The 14,323-nt window shown below is 30.5% G+C and overlaps 1 protein-coding gene across 2 annotated transcripts; it reads left to right on the forward strand.

The window, feature by feature from the left end:
* Window positions 1-1,517: 1,517 nt before the first annotated feature.
* On the forward strand, window positions 1,518-12,778 carry LOC107455642 (uncharacterized). Of its 2 annotated transcripts, none has more exons than XM_071183290.1 (4): window positions 1,518-1,575; window positions 9,496-9,765; window positions 11,238-11,361; window positions 12,475-12,778. In XM_071183290.1, exons 1-4 carry the CDS (start codon window positions 1,533-1,535, stop codon window positions 12,701-12,703), a joined length of 666 nt encoding a protein of 221 aa, XP_071039391.1. In that variant the 5' UTR covers window positions 1,518-1,532; the 3' UTR covers window positions 12,704-12,778. The 2 variants fall into 2 exon arrangements, with proteins under 2 accessions (XP_071039391.1, XP_015928767.1); XM_016073281.3 differs by lacking the exon at window positions 1,518-1,575 and adding an exon at window positions 8,169-8,354.
* The last annotated feature ends 1,545 nt before the right edge of the window (window positions 12,779-14,323 follow it).

Here is a 14,323-nt window from a genome sequence, read left to right on the forward strand (position 1 = left end):
TGAACACTCAAAGATGATAACCGATGCCTGAGCTTACTTTAAAGAATGAGAAAAATAACTCTAATTGGCGATACTAATAATTAAAATTTTGCCAAGCCTCCGTGCATTCTGTGAAGTTCTTAGAATCGTGTGCATGAGTTTCTAGTTATAACATCTTTAAATAGTTAGAGTCGATATACTACTAAGCGACACTTTTCTCAAAAGAAAAGAAAAACATGATGCATTTTACTTCAAACGTTTGCTTAGTAATGTTTCCGTATGGATGCTGCATAAATTTCCAAAGCTTTCTTAAGATAACACACAACAAACTGAAGCCTCGTATTATGGAAATCGTAATGCTTTTCCCCAAAAACGTGAACCCTGATATTGCTTTGTAATGTTAATTGATAATATTATTAGTAATTTTAAAAATTGTTATACATGCTTGAAGCAAAAGGACATTATAAAGAAGAAAAAAAACATTTAATCATTTAACCTTTTAACATTTTCACCTTTCAATATTTAAGCCTTTTTAAGCGATTCCAAATTTTTAAAAAAAATAATGTTCTGTAGACATAATGAACTTGGTGAATCCGTACATAAAATAAAGTTTTTCATAACGTGGTATTCTCCTTTAGACACTTATTTTTTGACTGGTTTAAAAACACTTATTTTATTTTTTTTTCCAAACCATAGTTGTTAAAAGTTTACAATAAATAAGACATAAATTTATAAAATAAAAATTTAAATCTTAAATTTAATATTTATAGCAATTATGACATTTATTATTACAGCCATTTTTTTACTACAGCTATTAAGTTGTCTATTAATTATTAGTTCTCCTTTTTGTTGATCTCCTCTTTCTTATCTTCACAATTCGTCAATAGTCTTCGTAATTTAAATGCAATCCAACAAAAATGGATGAAATATCAAAAGTGGTTTAATATACAAAGTATAATAGTCTATATAGATCTGATCTTTGAATACCTTTATAATAAAAAATAGAACTGAGTAAAAAGGCCATAAATAAATTATTAACAGGTAAATTCTTGTTTCCTAAATGAAGTATCACACCTTATAATTTTCTGTCCATTATGAATGCCCCAACAAGATTAAGAAACGGTTTTGTGATATTATGTTCTGACTAATATAGACATACTTATATCTTGCCAAACTTTTCTCCTTTTCTCTGAACAATTATAAAATACTCCATAATTTTTTGTCAAATTTTTTACATCATGAGAAGTATTATTAACTAAAAAATGCTATAAAAATGTTAAATGTTTGAGGAAAAGTCCCCATATCTTTGTGACAATACAAGAGTAGGAAAGCTGTTATTAAAATACAAAACATTCATTATTTACAAATGTTATTATTTACAATGAAATTTATTATTTACAATGTATTCATTATTTACAATGTAAATTAATCGACAAAAAAATTAACATTTTAATTTTTTATTGTTTGCCTTATCGAGGGTACTCTTACGTGTTTATTTCCTGTAGATTTATTTCTTATCAGAAAGCAACCACATTCCCGTTTTACTTGTGAACATGCTAAGCTCAAGTTTATCTTTCTTTTTGCTGGTGTTAACAGGTAATTATAATGTATTAATTAATACACTATTGTAAGAGTACTGAAATAGAACATAAATTGAAGCGATGAGTTAAAATTATTTTCATGATATTTTAAGATTTGAAATCAGAAACAATTTTTTTTCAGCAATTTTTTATATGCTTAACCATGTATATTATAAAGAAATATGTTTTTCATGGATTTTAACTATATTTATAAAGCGCCAATTCCCACACTTGATTTTCTTACGAATAAATGTAAAGTAATATTTGGATAGTTACGGGATGTCACAGAAAGATGCAAAAGAAACACGTGAACAAGTTTTTTATAGTAATAATAATAATAATATAATGGAAAAAACTATGATAATTACATGAATGTAGATGGTAAGCTAGTTGGTATTTTTATTCGAATCACTAGATTGGCCCTATAAAGTTAACTATTTTATTGCATTTTGAACGCATCATGGAACTACCTGTTTTTCTTTCTTTTAAAAAAGCTGTTGTTTAGGCTGCTGTTGCTTTTAAAAAGTAAATTATCCAAATAGTACTATAATGTATCAATAAGTAACGTTTAAACCTGTAGGCAAGACAGCGCGGGATTTTTACACTTTGTGACTTAGAAAGTTTACCTGTTGAGTTTAACTGAATCGAATTGCTTTAAAATCAAAACAAACATGTTATACTTCACATGGAATTTTTTCTTTTTATTTTCTTTTAATTTTGGGCTGTTGATGTCGCACTAAGCCTATGGAGAAGGAACATTCAGGGTGCCAATTTTATTGCGATGGTATATCAGGGGTGTTGGAAGTTTGTATGGTATAGTGGGCCAAGTTGAAGAATACTGACAAATTGAAGATTGTGATGATAAACAGAAGATGATGAATAGAATACTCGAACCGGATCAGAATTAATAAAAAGCTTTTATTTTATATACTTGCAGAGCTCGAGGTACCAAATATACATATTATCCATAAGAATTTCAGTTGAATCAATTTTGCATAATAATATTAATAAGGACAGGCCATGGGAGACAAATCCCCACGACCTGCCTAATCAATAGCCAAATTAAAAAGTACGTGTAATTTGTTCCCAACGGACACAGAAGCACGGGTAGGAGATCCAAAATTGGCGAATTATTTAAATATAACATAGCCAAAACGAAGCCAACCAGCATTATCAATATAGAGTTAAAATAATACCTTGGCGATCATGAGTCGCCAACAAATTTATGAGAATTATTATAACCATGCAACTGAAACATTTTTGTGGTTAGAAATTTAAAATAAAAAGTTATTAATAGATTTTTGTTTTCGATTAGAGGCGACAGTGAATTAATATGTCTGCATTAGTAATGAAATAAAAAGTATCCGTTACATTGATCTAAAAGAGAAGGATAAATATTATATGTTCGTCCAAAAAGATTAAGTCTTTGATTTATTTTTAAATGTAATTCTATCAATAAAAATAAGCTTAAGTAATGAAAGATATTTTAAAAAATAGAAAATAAATATGTAATGCCAATTGTGGCATCACAAAGCCAATTGTTTACTAGTGACTCATGCTTATCCTACAACTACCACAATTTTGAGATTTCCCAACACAAAGAAGTGATTCTCGTTACGTGGTATAATTTGACCACCATGAGTTGGAGGAGAAAACTTGTAAGAAGAGTTTATTTTTAATAAGGGTGGAGTAGAGAGAGAGAAGCGCATGAGTAGGAAAAGACCGGCTACCCAGATTGCGGTAAAATTTGTTCTGCTTTTCTAGCGTACAGACTTTGAATTACACTCAACTATTCAAGAAGGAGTACTGTTATAATGACATATTGTTGATTGTCTGTGTAGGAAAGTTTGTTTTACAATATAAACTGTGTAACGTTATTTTGTTTTTTAACTGTCCTTATTACAGTTATAAAAATCATTACAGTTATAACAATTCTTTTTAGTTCAGCTTAATTTACATATATTACAGATTCATACCCTAACAAACAATAAGAATTCAGTAAATTTGTAGCACTGTACTGTTTTGTTTCGATAATGTCTGCTCTCGAGGAAAGAAAAGGCACACTTAGTGGGAACACGATTGTTTACTACCTGATCTAACTCCCAATTGGTATAGGTCTTTAATGGACCCACGGAACTGCAGCTCAGTGGAAGAAGAAGATAACTACATCTCATGTGAATTGCATGCAAAATATTATTAAATTGTCAAATGGAAAAAAAATTCTGCTACATTTTTTAATAAAATTATTGTATATTTTTAAATGTATAGAATTCTATAGAATTTATATGAACATCTGGTCTTACCCCAACTGGCGTAAGACCAGGTGTACACATAATTTGACTTTTTTTTAGAAAAAAAGTTTTTTATAAAAAATAGTTCATCAATGATTTTTTCAAAGATTATGCATAGTACACATTTAAATAAAGAAAATTTTAGTGTAAATTGAAAATTTCTAGGTCGTACAATTTAGTTCAAAAATACCTTCGAATCTTAGTTATCCGGTTATAATCCACTTTCCTCTATGCGTTTTTCTCTTGGAGAGGATTCTTCCTTCAATTTAATTTTTTTTTCAAATTATTTGAATAAGCTCTACCGACAAATCACGATACGTCACATTTGCCATCTTCTGATGGGGAAATAAAAATAAGTTTAAGTAAAATGTTTGCTCTGAAATATAAACAGTTAAAGATCTTTGTGCCTAGCAAATTTTGTCTGCTGTTTTAAATGTCTGACTATAAACGCGGATCAAAGCATGCTATTAACGTGACCAAATAAATTATAATGTGATTCTTTTTATTGGTGACGTTCCTCAGTTACCGATAAAGTGGCATAGCTGATTAAACCACCATTGATGAAGAAATAATAAACTGTGATATCATTTTTTTTAATTGAAGAAGAAAAAGTTGAAGAGGACAGTCATGAGATAGGGGAAGTTCACTACGGTAAAATCAGCACTAACTTATGTAGATGGTATAAAATGTGTAAAAATGTGAGAGCAGATCTGGGATGCCAGGGTCATCTTCAACTTTTTCATTGGAGAGGAAATTGTCGATATCATGCTAGACAACAGCGTTGATTAGTGTTAAATAATGCTAAAATTTTACTTATGTATTTGCTTCGGATATTGTTCATGAGAACTTAGGGTGCAAGGAAGTTTGCCTGGAAACTGTAGGATGCAAAAAAGCTAAGCACCAAAACGTTTACGGATTGAGTTCTATGAGATTGATATTTTCAAACTTATCCATCTTCTGCTCAAAGGACTCAACAGGCTTAGAAAAGAGAAGTAATAAAGGAGAAAAACTTTCATTTCATATTGCCGATAGTTATAATTTCATTTTTCCCCTTTCATTATGAACATCACTTATTGATGCTCCTTTGTTGATATTTATTCTTTCTGTTTAAATTATAGCCTTCATGGCTTACAGTTATGCATTTCCATAAAAAAAAATACAGAAAAACGAGAATAAAAATACATAGATTAAAAAAAATATTATTACACTCCTGTCACAAACAAGACTCACATTGTATGTAAAGCTGTAATTAAGACCAACATGATCTATGCCAATTATTCATTGTGCTAGTTTGGCGGGATCCCAGATTTTAGTGAATTATCTATTTTACCAACTTGATGGCCGAAAGTGTGACCCACTAGATATGGTTAGTTGGTGACGAGCGAGGTGACAGAGTTCTACATGAATAAAATAGGTATATAAGTTTGTGCGTTGTAGAATTTTGTTTACCTTCACCAGCATTGTAATTGGGTACTTGCAACTCGAGAAGAAGTTAAATTATTGTGCCAAATCATGTGATTTAAGTAAAATTTAATTGGATACATGTAAGAGACGTTACGCGTATGTTTCGAACTTGATTGCTGCTTCTAAATCGACAAATGCTTCGATTTACCAACGATGATGTCACATAAGTGGATATAAAAGTATTTTCCAAAAGCTCGTTCGAGAAATTCTCGCAAATCTTGGACAGTTTTTTTGTTTATTTTTTAAAAAAAGGGCAGTTTTTAAATATCATAGCTGTTGAGTTTTGATTTTTTGATTTTCCATGCCTTGTGGAATTTTTCTGCAGAGAAAAATTAATTGTTTCGCCTTCTAATTTTATATTATTATTATTTAAAGTTTGATCAGAGTTTAACTTTAAATTAGCTATTCTTGTACTTTATACGACACTTTCAATTAGGATAAATGCTTTTGTATTCAGTCTGATTTTGAGTTGAGATGTTTTTTGTTCGTGCCTTTTTAGCTTTAAATGACAGCCTTTGATTTTCAAATTATATAAAATGTAACACAAAATACCTTTTTATATTTCATTTTGACCTATTTTTTATATCTAAAAGAGTCAAATATATCAGTTTTTCTGGAGTTACCATGGAGTTAAACCAAAAAACCGTGCGCACACTGAGAAGAATAGTAAACTAAATTCTGTATGTTCTAAAAATTTATTTAGCAAGCAGAAATAAAAGATGACAATGACGTATGCTGGTTATTGAAGAAGAAAAATAGCAAATAAAAAATTGATTCTAAATGTTTAATTAAATCCATCTATTTCTTCTTTAAATCAAGCAATTCATATGCTTTATTACTGATACTGTCAAAGTTGGTCTTAATTGAATGATGTGCTCGTATGATTCTTCGCGATCCTTCTTCGTGGTACAAACTAGCTCATCAATCTTCTTGAATCTCATTGCGTCAAATGCTATGAAGCGTGGTGCTTTCGAATTCCGTAATAAATTTTGCATGTTTCTTGTGCCATCCTTCTTTAACTGTTACCAATGCTCTACAATTTGGTAATGGATTTAATGCCTTTCTTTTTATTGAGCACACAAGCCTTCAAATATATGCGTAACAGTAAACAGTTTAAAAAATCGCGAGTCTCAAACACTAGGCTCGCAGCACCTCTCTAATGTCTTTCAATTTTTCATGCACTTATGAGACGTTCTTTGAACTTAAAACACAAGTACTGAAAATTTAGGTAGGTAATAAATAATAGTCAGACCATGTAATTAATAAATGTCACTTTTAAATTGTCATGTGGAACATAAGTTCAAGTTCAAATTTTCTAAATTGAATTATTATCATAAAATGGATCATATACAATAACTTTAAACATTATGTATTGTTTATAATTATGCTTACTATGATAGATAGTACAGTGTTGACTATATACTTGGTTCTTAACTGTCACAAAATATAAAGTCACAGAAAAGCTTCATAACCTAGCAGAAACTTCCTTAAGTTTAGAGTTGCTATATTGTAATGGAGAGCATTAATCATAATATAAAGATAATGTTAAAATAAAAAACATTTCGAGTAAAGAATAAAATATGAGTGGTAGTAAAAAGACATATACTATTCGCTTTTATCCCTTGCAAAAGGGGAATTAATGCTTATCACAAACATAATAAAAAAACACAAATATTAAAAACTAAGCATGTTTGAATTAACTTTAGAAGTATCTGCTTTCTCTTTGGTTATTTATTTATTTTATTACTGTTATACATACATACACAGACTTGTGTTATCAGTGCAAAGAACGGCTTATTAGACCTTACTGCACGCAGATACATCTAGGTTTACGGAAGTATTTGAACCCGCTACCTCAGCACTACAGAATGTTTAGTGGGATGGTGAGACCATTTGGCCACATCTGCGCTCGGTTGTATGTGCTAAATGCTCACGGAATAGATTTATTCTTAATTCATTCTTACACGCATGTATGTACAGAAGGATTTCCGTAATGTAGTGGATCGTTAAGACACGGCTCCCAGCAGATCACCGAAGTCAAGCATCACTGGCTGCTGTCAGTGTACGGGTGGTTGGCCACTTGGATCAGTCTGCGTAGGGATCGAGGGTGTGCGGTATTGGTCCTCGTTAAACTGTTCTACCGTAAAGTGCTTGACTTCGCGTGCAGGTCGTCGGGCTACCGAGTGGGGGTGCCATCCCCTCTGCAGAGAATCAAAATTGTGATGGTATGTCTTCGGAGGATCATCCTCAGGGATGTTTCCCACACCGTCGCCAATAGCCGATTGTGCAGCTCTAGTGCGACGAAAATGAACTACTACTACTACTATGTACAGAAGGACGTTTCAAAGCGAAAGGAATAGATATTGATTGATTTGTTCATTTACGTCGCACTAGAGCTGCACAATTGGCTCTTGGTGACGGTCTGGGAAACATCCCTGAGGATGATCCGAAGACATGCCATCACAATTTTGATCCTATGCAGTGGGGATGGCACCCCCGCTTCGGTAGCCCGACGACCTGCACGCGAAGTCGAGCACTTTACGGTAGAACAGTTTAACGAGGACCAATACCGCACACCCTCGGTCCCTACGCAGACTGATCCAAGTGGTCACCCACCCGCACACTAACCGCAGTCAGTGATGCTTGACTTCGGTGATCTGCTGGGAACCGTGTCTTAACGATCAGTCCACTGCGGGACAGGAATAGATATATCTTGTTTATAATTATGGCAGGAATCTAACCTACCACCCTCACATCTTATTACCAAGAACTGATCATCAGCTTACTACTACTTTAACTCAACTCAGTTTTATGCAAATAAGTTCTCCCTGCTCCTTTTATATAAACCACGAGTTCTTGGGAAAAATAATTCTGCTTGTTGCGTACTCAGACATTGTTTTATACTGGCTAAAGGAAAGTTCCAGGTTATTGTTGAAAAACACTCACTAGAGAGAACTTCAACTGTATGAAATTCACTTCATTTTTTTAAGTATTAGAATGGAAGGGTATATTTTATATGTGCTGGTAGCTCTTTTATTTGGTAAGTCCCTCTTATTTGTACATTTGTTATATTTTTAGAATAAATTTTCATAATCTGTATTCGTTTATATTCGTAAAGTGTTATCGTTAGTTTAAATTATAAGTATAAAAATAAGTATAAATATAAATATTAGTATAAATAATTTAACAATCCAACTTTCGTTATTCTGATCTGTAAATATTAAAAATGCTTATATTTGCTATTTAGCGTTTAATTGTTGAGGAAGGTTATTTTGTTTTGAAACTTTTCTTTTTCGTTTATGAAGTGCTTGTGAAAAACTAGTCGGGTATTTATAAAAAAAAAGTGACTATTGTGATATCTTTTTAAATCTGTGGCAATTTCGTTGTTTTTAAAGACTTCTTGCTTGATATTGCGAAACTATTCTAAAACTATAGGTCAAACAAATATAACTATTTGAAATAATTTAGATTAAAAATTAAAGTGCATAGCATGAATTTGTATAAAATACTGTTCAATGAAAATAGAAATTTTGCAAAATAAAAATATGGGTTTATCTCTAACTTAATTTTGAGGTCTTTTTGAATAAACTTAAAAGTTTTATGTTATAAAACATGCATTATATGTAATTTGTTTTTACGAAATCTTGCAGCCTAGTAAACTGAATTACTAATGATTTTCGAAGTTTAACTCTATTTTAAGCTCTTGATTTTGCTTTAAAATGATATTTAAAACTTCGAGCATTGACTTTATGCTTAATTTGATCCCAGTATTTAAAGTTTTAAATCTTTGGATTGAAAATCTGTTAGTACTATTCGAAACCACTTAAATATTGTCGCTTATTTAAATCCGCATTTTTACATATTTCCTATTTCTTTTGTAAATGACTGCTTCGTAAATTCAACTTTACTGTTGTACATAACGAGGTTTTAATTGCCTTAGGTACTTAATTTTTGAAAACTATGGTTGCTACGCACTGTACTGTAATGAAATTAATTTCTAGTAGAATGTGTTTTCCAGCAATAAACTAAATTTTGGTGAAATGTTGCATTTAAGGTATTCTCGCTACCCTGATCAGGACAATTATTAAGTTTTAATTGGAACTCTAGTCTGAATTTAAAGTTCTAGTTTTAGCTTGTATTTTTCCTTGGAGCACTTTAATGTACTGTAAACTTTGTTTTAGCTGGGACTTTATCCAGTGATGTCCATGATGACAACACTGGACTTTTTCGTATTCCAAAAGAGGCTTTTAATCTGAGCACTTCACCTACAACTTCAGTTACTGTGAATGAAACTGTTACAACGGTGCTATCCTTGAATGAGACAACTCCTGGAAATTCAAGCGAGTCTGAAACCACCACACGAAGCATGCAGGAATTAAAAGTTAACCCCACAACTCAGACTACAGAACATACCACTGAAACTGAAATAGAAGAAACCACTTTAGATCAACGTAAGTACTTGGTTTTGTCTTCATTTCTCAATAAACTGCAGTTTTCCTTTAATAAATTTCTACATTATTCAAACCTCTAGCTTGGCTCTGGAAGTGTATTTAGTCCTAGTTTTTTATAAATGCGTTACTATGCAAGAGATTTTCTTACTTCTAGTTGACATGTTTTGTGATATGTCTATTACTAGTTGAAACAATTTAAATCGTTCAGACAGTTAGTCAGCAAGTTCAGATAGTGAGTTTAATCGGTTTTAGAAATTAGTATTAAATTTCATGAGGGCTTTTATCTGATTCTGAAAATTAATAATTTGAAAAACTGTTTTTTCCTAAGTGTTTATCCATGAAAAGAATTTATATAAAGTACCAGCTTTCAACTCTTTAACTTTAAGGTTAATGTCTTAATTCAGATTTTGTATCTCTCTTTCTGAAATTAATTACCCGAATCAAATCTATGCGTTGCAACGACTGTAAACTATTTTTACTCCTAATAACATTTTGATCTTAATCTAAGAAACATCTTGTTAAATATTAAGTTTAATAACAAATAAGCTAACTTTTCAGCGTTTGAAGATTTTAAATTTTATCATTAATAATGCGTATTTTGAAGATTCAAAACTCTTGTCTTACGAATGACATATTGTTAGATTAAATTGCAACGTGAAAAGTTTTTAACATACTAATTTTATAAATGGGCGTAAGCTTAGATTCGCAAATTAAATTATGAACTAATGCTCCACTCTCTTTAGTATTGTGGTTAAAAATAAATCAAAATTAAAAATGTATTTCTATTCGTGAAAAGTCTGAAGTTTCATTTTTATCGCATACTTTAACAATGTTCAAAGTTCACTCTTTGAGTTATAAAGGACTCAGATTTTTTTTTCAGAACTGAAAGATTTAAATAAGTTTATTCAGAGTTAACGTTTGTGCTCCGTACAATGACATTAGAAAATGATTTATTAATATTTTGAACAGTGCCCCTGCAAAATTCTTTTCGAAATACTTTAAATGGTATAAATACGAATGAGTCATTTTGAGTTACTACATATTTCACCTTCAGCAAATTTTGCTTCAAAATCTGAATTTAGTGAAAGCTTTTGAATAAAACATAAAAGTATTAATAGAAATAAAGTTTCACTTCAGCTTATTATATACTGTGTGTACATATTTTACTATAAGTAGTTAATAGAAATTTTAAAACCACTCTATTGTAAAAGTTTACAGTAACTGCTAACTATGCTCATAACAAAATTTTAAATATCATGAGGCCATATTTTTGAGTACTCACTCAATTCAGAAAAATGACTTGACACTAATTTGGAAGAAATAAGTATTTAAAAAGTTTATTTTTAAAAATATAACTCAAAATAAGCGAGACATCTAGCTTCTAAGTGTACGTGCTAAAGCTGATTTAGAAATAGTTCAGTTTTATTTTTATGACTTTCATTTTGATTACACTAATTCAATAATCTTTGTAGTTGTTACTGATAGTACTGGCTGCCTTGTAAATCTGAAAAACAAGATCGAAGATGGTTGTCATGATAGGTTTGAGCAGACTGTCATAAGCCTTCACGATGAGGAAAATAATGGTGGAGTTTGCTGGTAATTGAATATTTTTAAATTCCAAGATTAAAGTATTAATCTGAACTTGTGCTTATTTACAATAAGCTTCAGTAACTGTTTAATAAATCTCAGATAATAAACTTGCTCTTAAGGTCCCTTAAAGTGTCCTCTAGAACTTCGAAGAAAATACTTCGAATTTTCACTTTTAGGCTTAAAGATTCCTATATGACTTATTTAATTTGAAAACTTTTGAGAGAAAAAATTTTACGGTACCCTTCAAGTACGTAATTTAATTTTGTTGCTACCTTAAATATCAAGTTATTCTTAAAATTGGAGTAGCGCAGTTTAGTGTTTTGGATATAGTAATTTAATTACAAGCTCAGCTATGGATTGTTTTGGAAAAGTTAAAATTTGTATAGTTTCAGAGATAAACATGGTCTTAAGCTTCTTAGTTTCTCTATTGTAGCTTTACATTTGATCGGTCTTGAGTTTATTTTAAATCAAAAGTTCGTATAGTCTTACTTTTAACTCGGTCTTGTCCCTCCTGGCTTTTGCGCTATTTTTGTAACAGAAGTTGGCCATTTTCAGTATGGAATTAAAATGAGAACTTCTTACTGTTCATTATGTTTTTCGCAGTTTGTCTGGTTCTAGACATTTGATATTCTAGAATGCTATTAAAATTCTTAACTATAACGAAATGTTTAAGGGTCATACTAATTTATTACTTTAAAGTAAATTTATTCAATCGGCTACTAGTTCGAAACGTAATAAATCATAAAGTGTAAAGAAAAGCCGCCAGAATTTAACACTTGGTGACAATATTTTCCAATAGAGAAATTTCTGCTTTAATATATTCATGGTGTAATAAAAGTGTGTGTAATGTTAGCTTTCTTTTGAATAATTGTATGTCTTAAGCTGTTTAGATTTTGGAGATCAATCTGCAATGTAACTAATTTTAATAATGTAGCTTGTACACAAAGTTGTAAACAAATTTTTCCACTTTAAGTAAAAAATTGTGCAAAACTATCCATTAATCTGTAGATAAACTTGTACTTTCATAATTCCTTAACTTTGTTTTGTTTTAATGCTTGAGTTTAATTATAAAATCGTTAAACTTGACTAGTTTTCTTAATGAATGTTAATCTCTTGTAGTGCTTTGGAAGACTACGAGAAATGTGCTCTAAATGGCTATAAGAGATCAAACTGCCAGATTGATCAGAAGGAGCTTAAAAAGTTACTGGGTACAGCTAGAATATTTGCAGCTGCTATGTCTGAAGTGAACTGTGCAGAATATAAAGCGCAATGTAATTCTGGTGCAACTGTGATTCATCCTTTTAGTCTTATCCTTACCGCAGTACCAGTTTTTCTCCTGCTTCTATAAGAAATTTCAATGCATTGTTGAACAATGCTTAGCACTGTTTCTATTTGAATAAATGTTTTTAACTTTTCTAAGAAATCTCTCATTGTCTGATAAATATTTAAAACTATTTAAATAGAATGTCTGTTTTACTTTCAAATTTGTTCTTGACGTAGTTATGGCTAACATCTTAAGTGCCAAATTTTACAGTGATATTTAAGATGTCTAGGTTACTTTCTTCACTTTAGGTTTTTGAAGGTCCAGTTTTCTGACCTGTTTGACAAAAGTGTAAGATAATAATTGGAAACTTTTACCTCAAATGCACTAGAACCCACTCACTAAAAACAGAAAATACCAACATTTTTCTAAATTGTATGGTCTAGAAATTGGTGTTTTGTTTAAGACTAAACTAAATAACTTTTTTAAATTTTCTAACTGGGGTTTAACAGTTAATTTCTAATAAATATAAATTAAAACTTTGCAATTTGTTTCAGTATAGCATTTTGCTTAAATTCATATTAGCCTTTTAAATTTAAATATTTTAGCTTTGATTAAAAATTTTCAATAAAAATGTAAAATTAAGTTTCTAATTCCTTTTAGCTGGTCTGATTTACAAAATAATTTCATTGCCCTATTAAAAGTGATTTCAAGTTGTTCACACAATTTTGATATTAATCATGTGCCCAAGATAAGTTTTTATTCTTGAAGTTCCAGCTCTGCAGAAATTGAGTCTTTGCATTGTTTCGAAATAAGTGCCTGCATTTAAATGTCTTGTTCAATTCTAGTAAGAAATCCGAATCTATAAATTTGGGGTACTCAATAGAAAAGTGCAATGATATTCTGATTGTATTGAATCATCTCTAGATTTCCGCTTATGGTTGATGCTCCAGTTCAATTTTACTTAAAATGCGTATTTTGAATTACGTGAAGCAGTGAAGTATTTTGCTCTCAAATATCAGTTTTTGGAGAAAGGGCTAAGTTTATGTATAGAAATGAATGAACGCTGTTTGAAAGCGACGACTTTGCAAATATTTAGTACGCTTTCTTTATATAAAGGAAAGTGTTCCATTGAAATTGACTATCTGTATGCATTACGTAAGGATATAGGGGTATGCAATTTATGGAAATCTGAATTCTAAATTTGAAGCTAAGATCTATTGAGTGCATATAAGAAAGCATACTACTTTTGAAATTCGTGTTTTTGAGAATTATAAAAATAAGCATTTAGAAGTGGAAGTTTTTCAGGCTTGAGAGTTGCATTGGATAAGTTCTAATTTTATCAATCTTCTAAAAATAGTATTAAAAAGTTTCGAGCATTTTGTTGATATTTCTGGGAATCTTGCGTTAAAAAAATAACCGCACTTTTTAAGTATCTAAAAATATTGGAAGTTTTTGGTTCCCTTTTCTTTTGCCTTGTTTTAGTACATATTGCTGACAAAAATTTAATGGTGAATGAAAGAAATTTAAATAGAACTTAAACTTGAATATAACTGCAAAGTTTAGGCTTTAAAACTAAAACTTTTATTTTAATTAAGAATGTGGGATTAGTGTTGGTGCACAATCTTCCGAAAACATACAAATTGCAGTATTTTGTCACCATTCTTAATTAGGAAATTTGACAAAAGTTTTTCAAATTTTACTTTC

Source organism: Parasteatoda tepidariorum, chromosome 7 (assembly GCF_043381705.1).
Source record: "Parasteatoda tepidariorum isolate YZ-2023 chromosome 7, CAS_Ptep_4.0, whole genome shotgun sequence".
Classification (NCBI taxonomy): Eukaryota; Metazoa; Arthropoda; class Arachnida; order Araneae; family Theridiidae; genus Parasteatoda; species Parasteatoda tepidariorum.

Coding starts and splice junctions, on each gene's coding strand:
- LOC107455642 (XM_071183290.1), top strand. CDS start 1,533: ATGCTAAGCTCAAGTTTATCTTTCTTTTTGCTGGTGTTAACAG. Junction 1,576..9,495: donor CTTTTTGCTGGTGTTAACAG/GTAATTATAATG, acceptor ACTTTGTTTTAG/CTGGGACTTTATCCAGTGAT. Junction 9,766..11,237: donor AGAAACCACTTTAGATCAAC/GTAAGTACTTGG, acceptor TAATCTTTGTAG/TTGTTACTGATAGTACTGGC.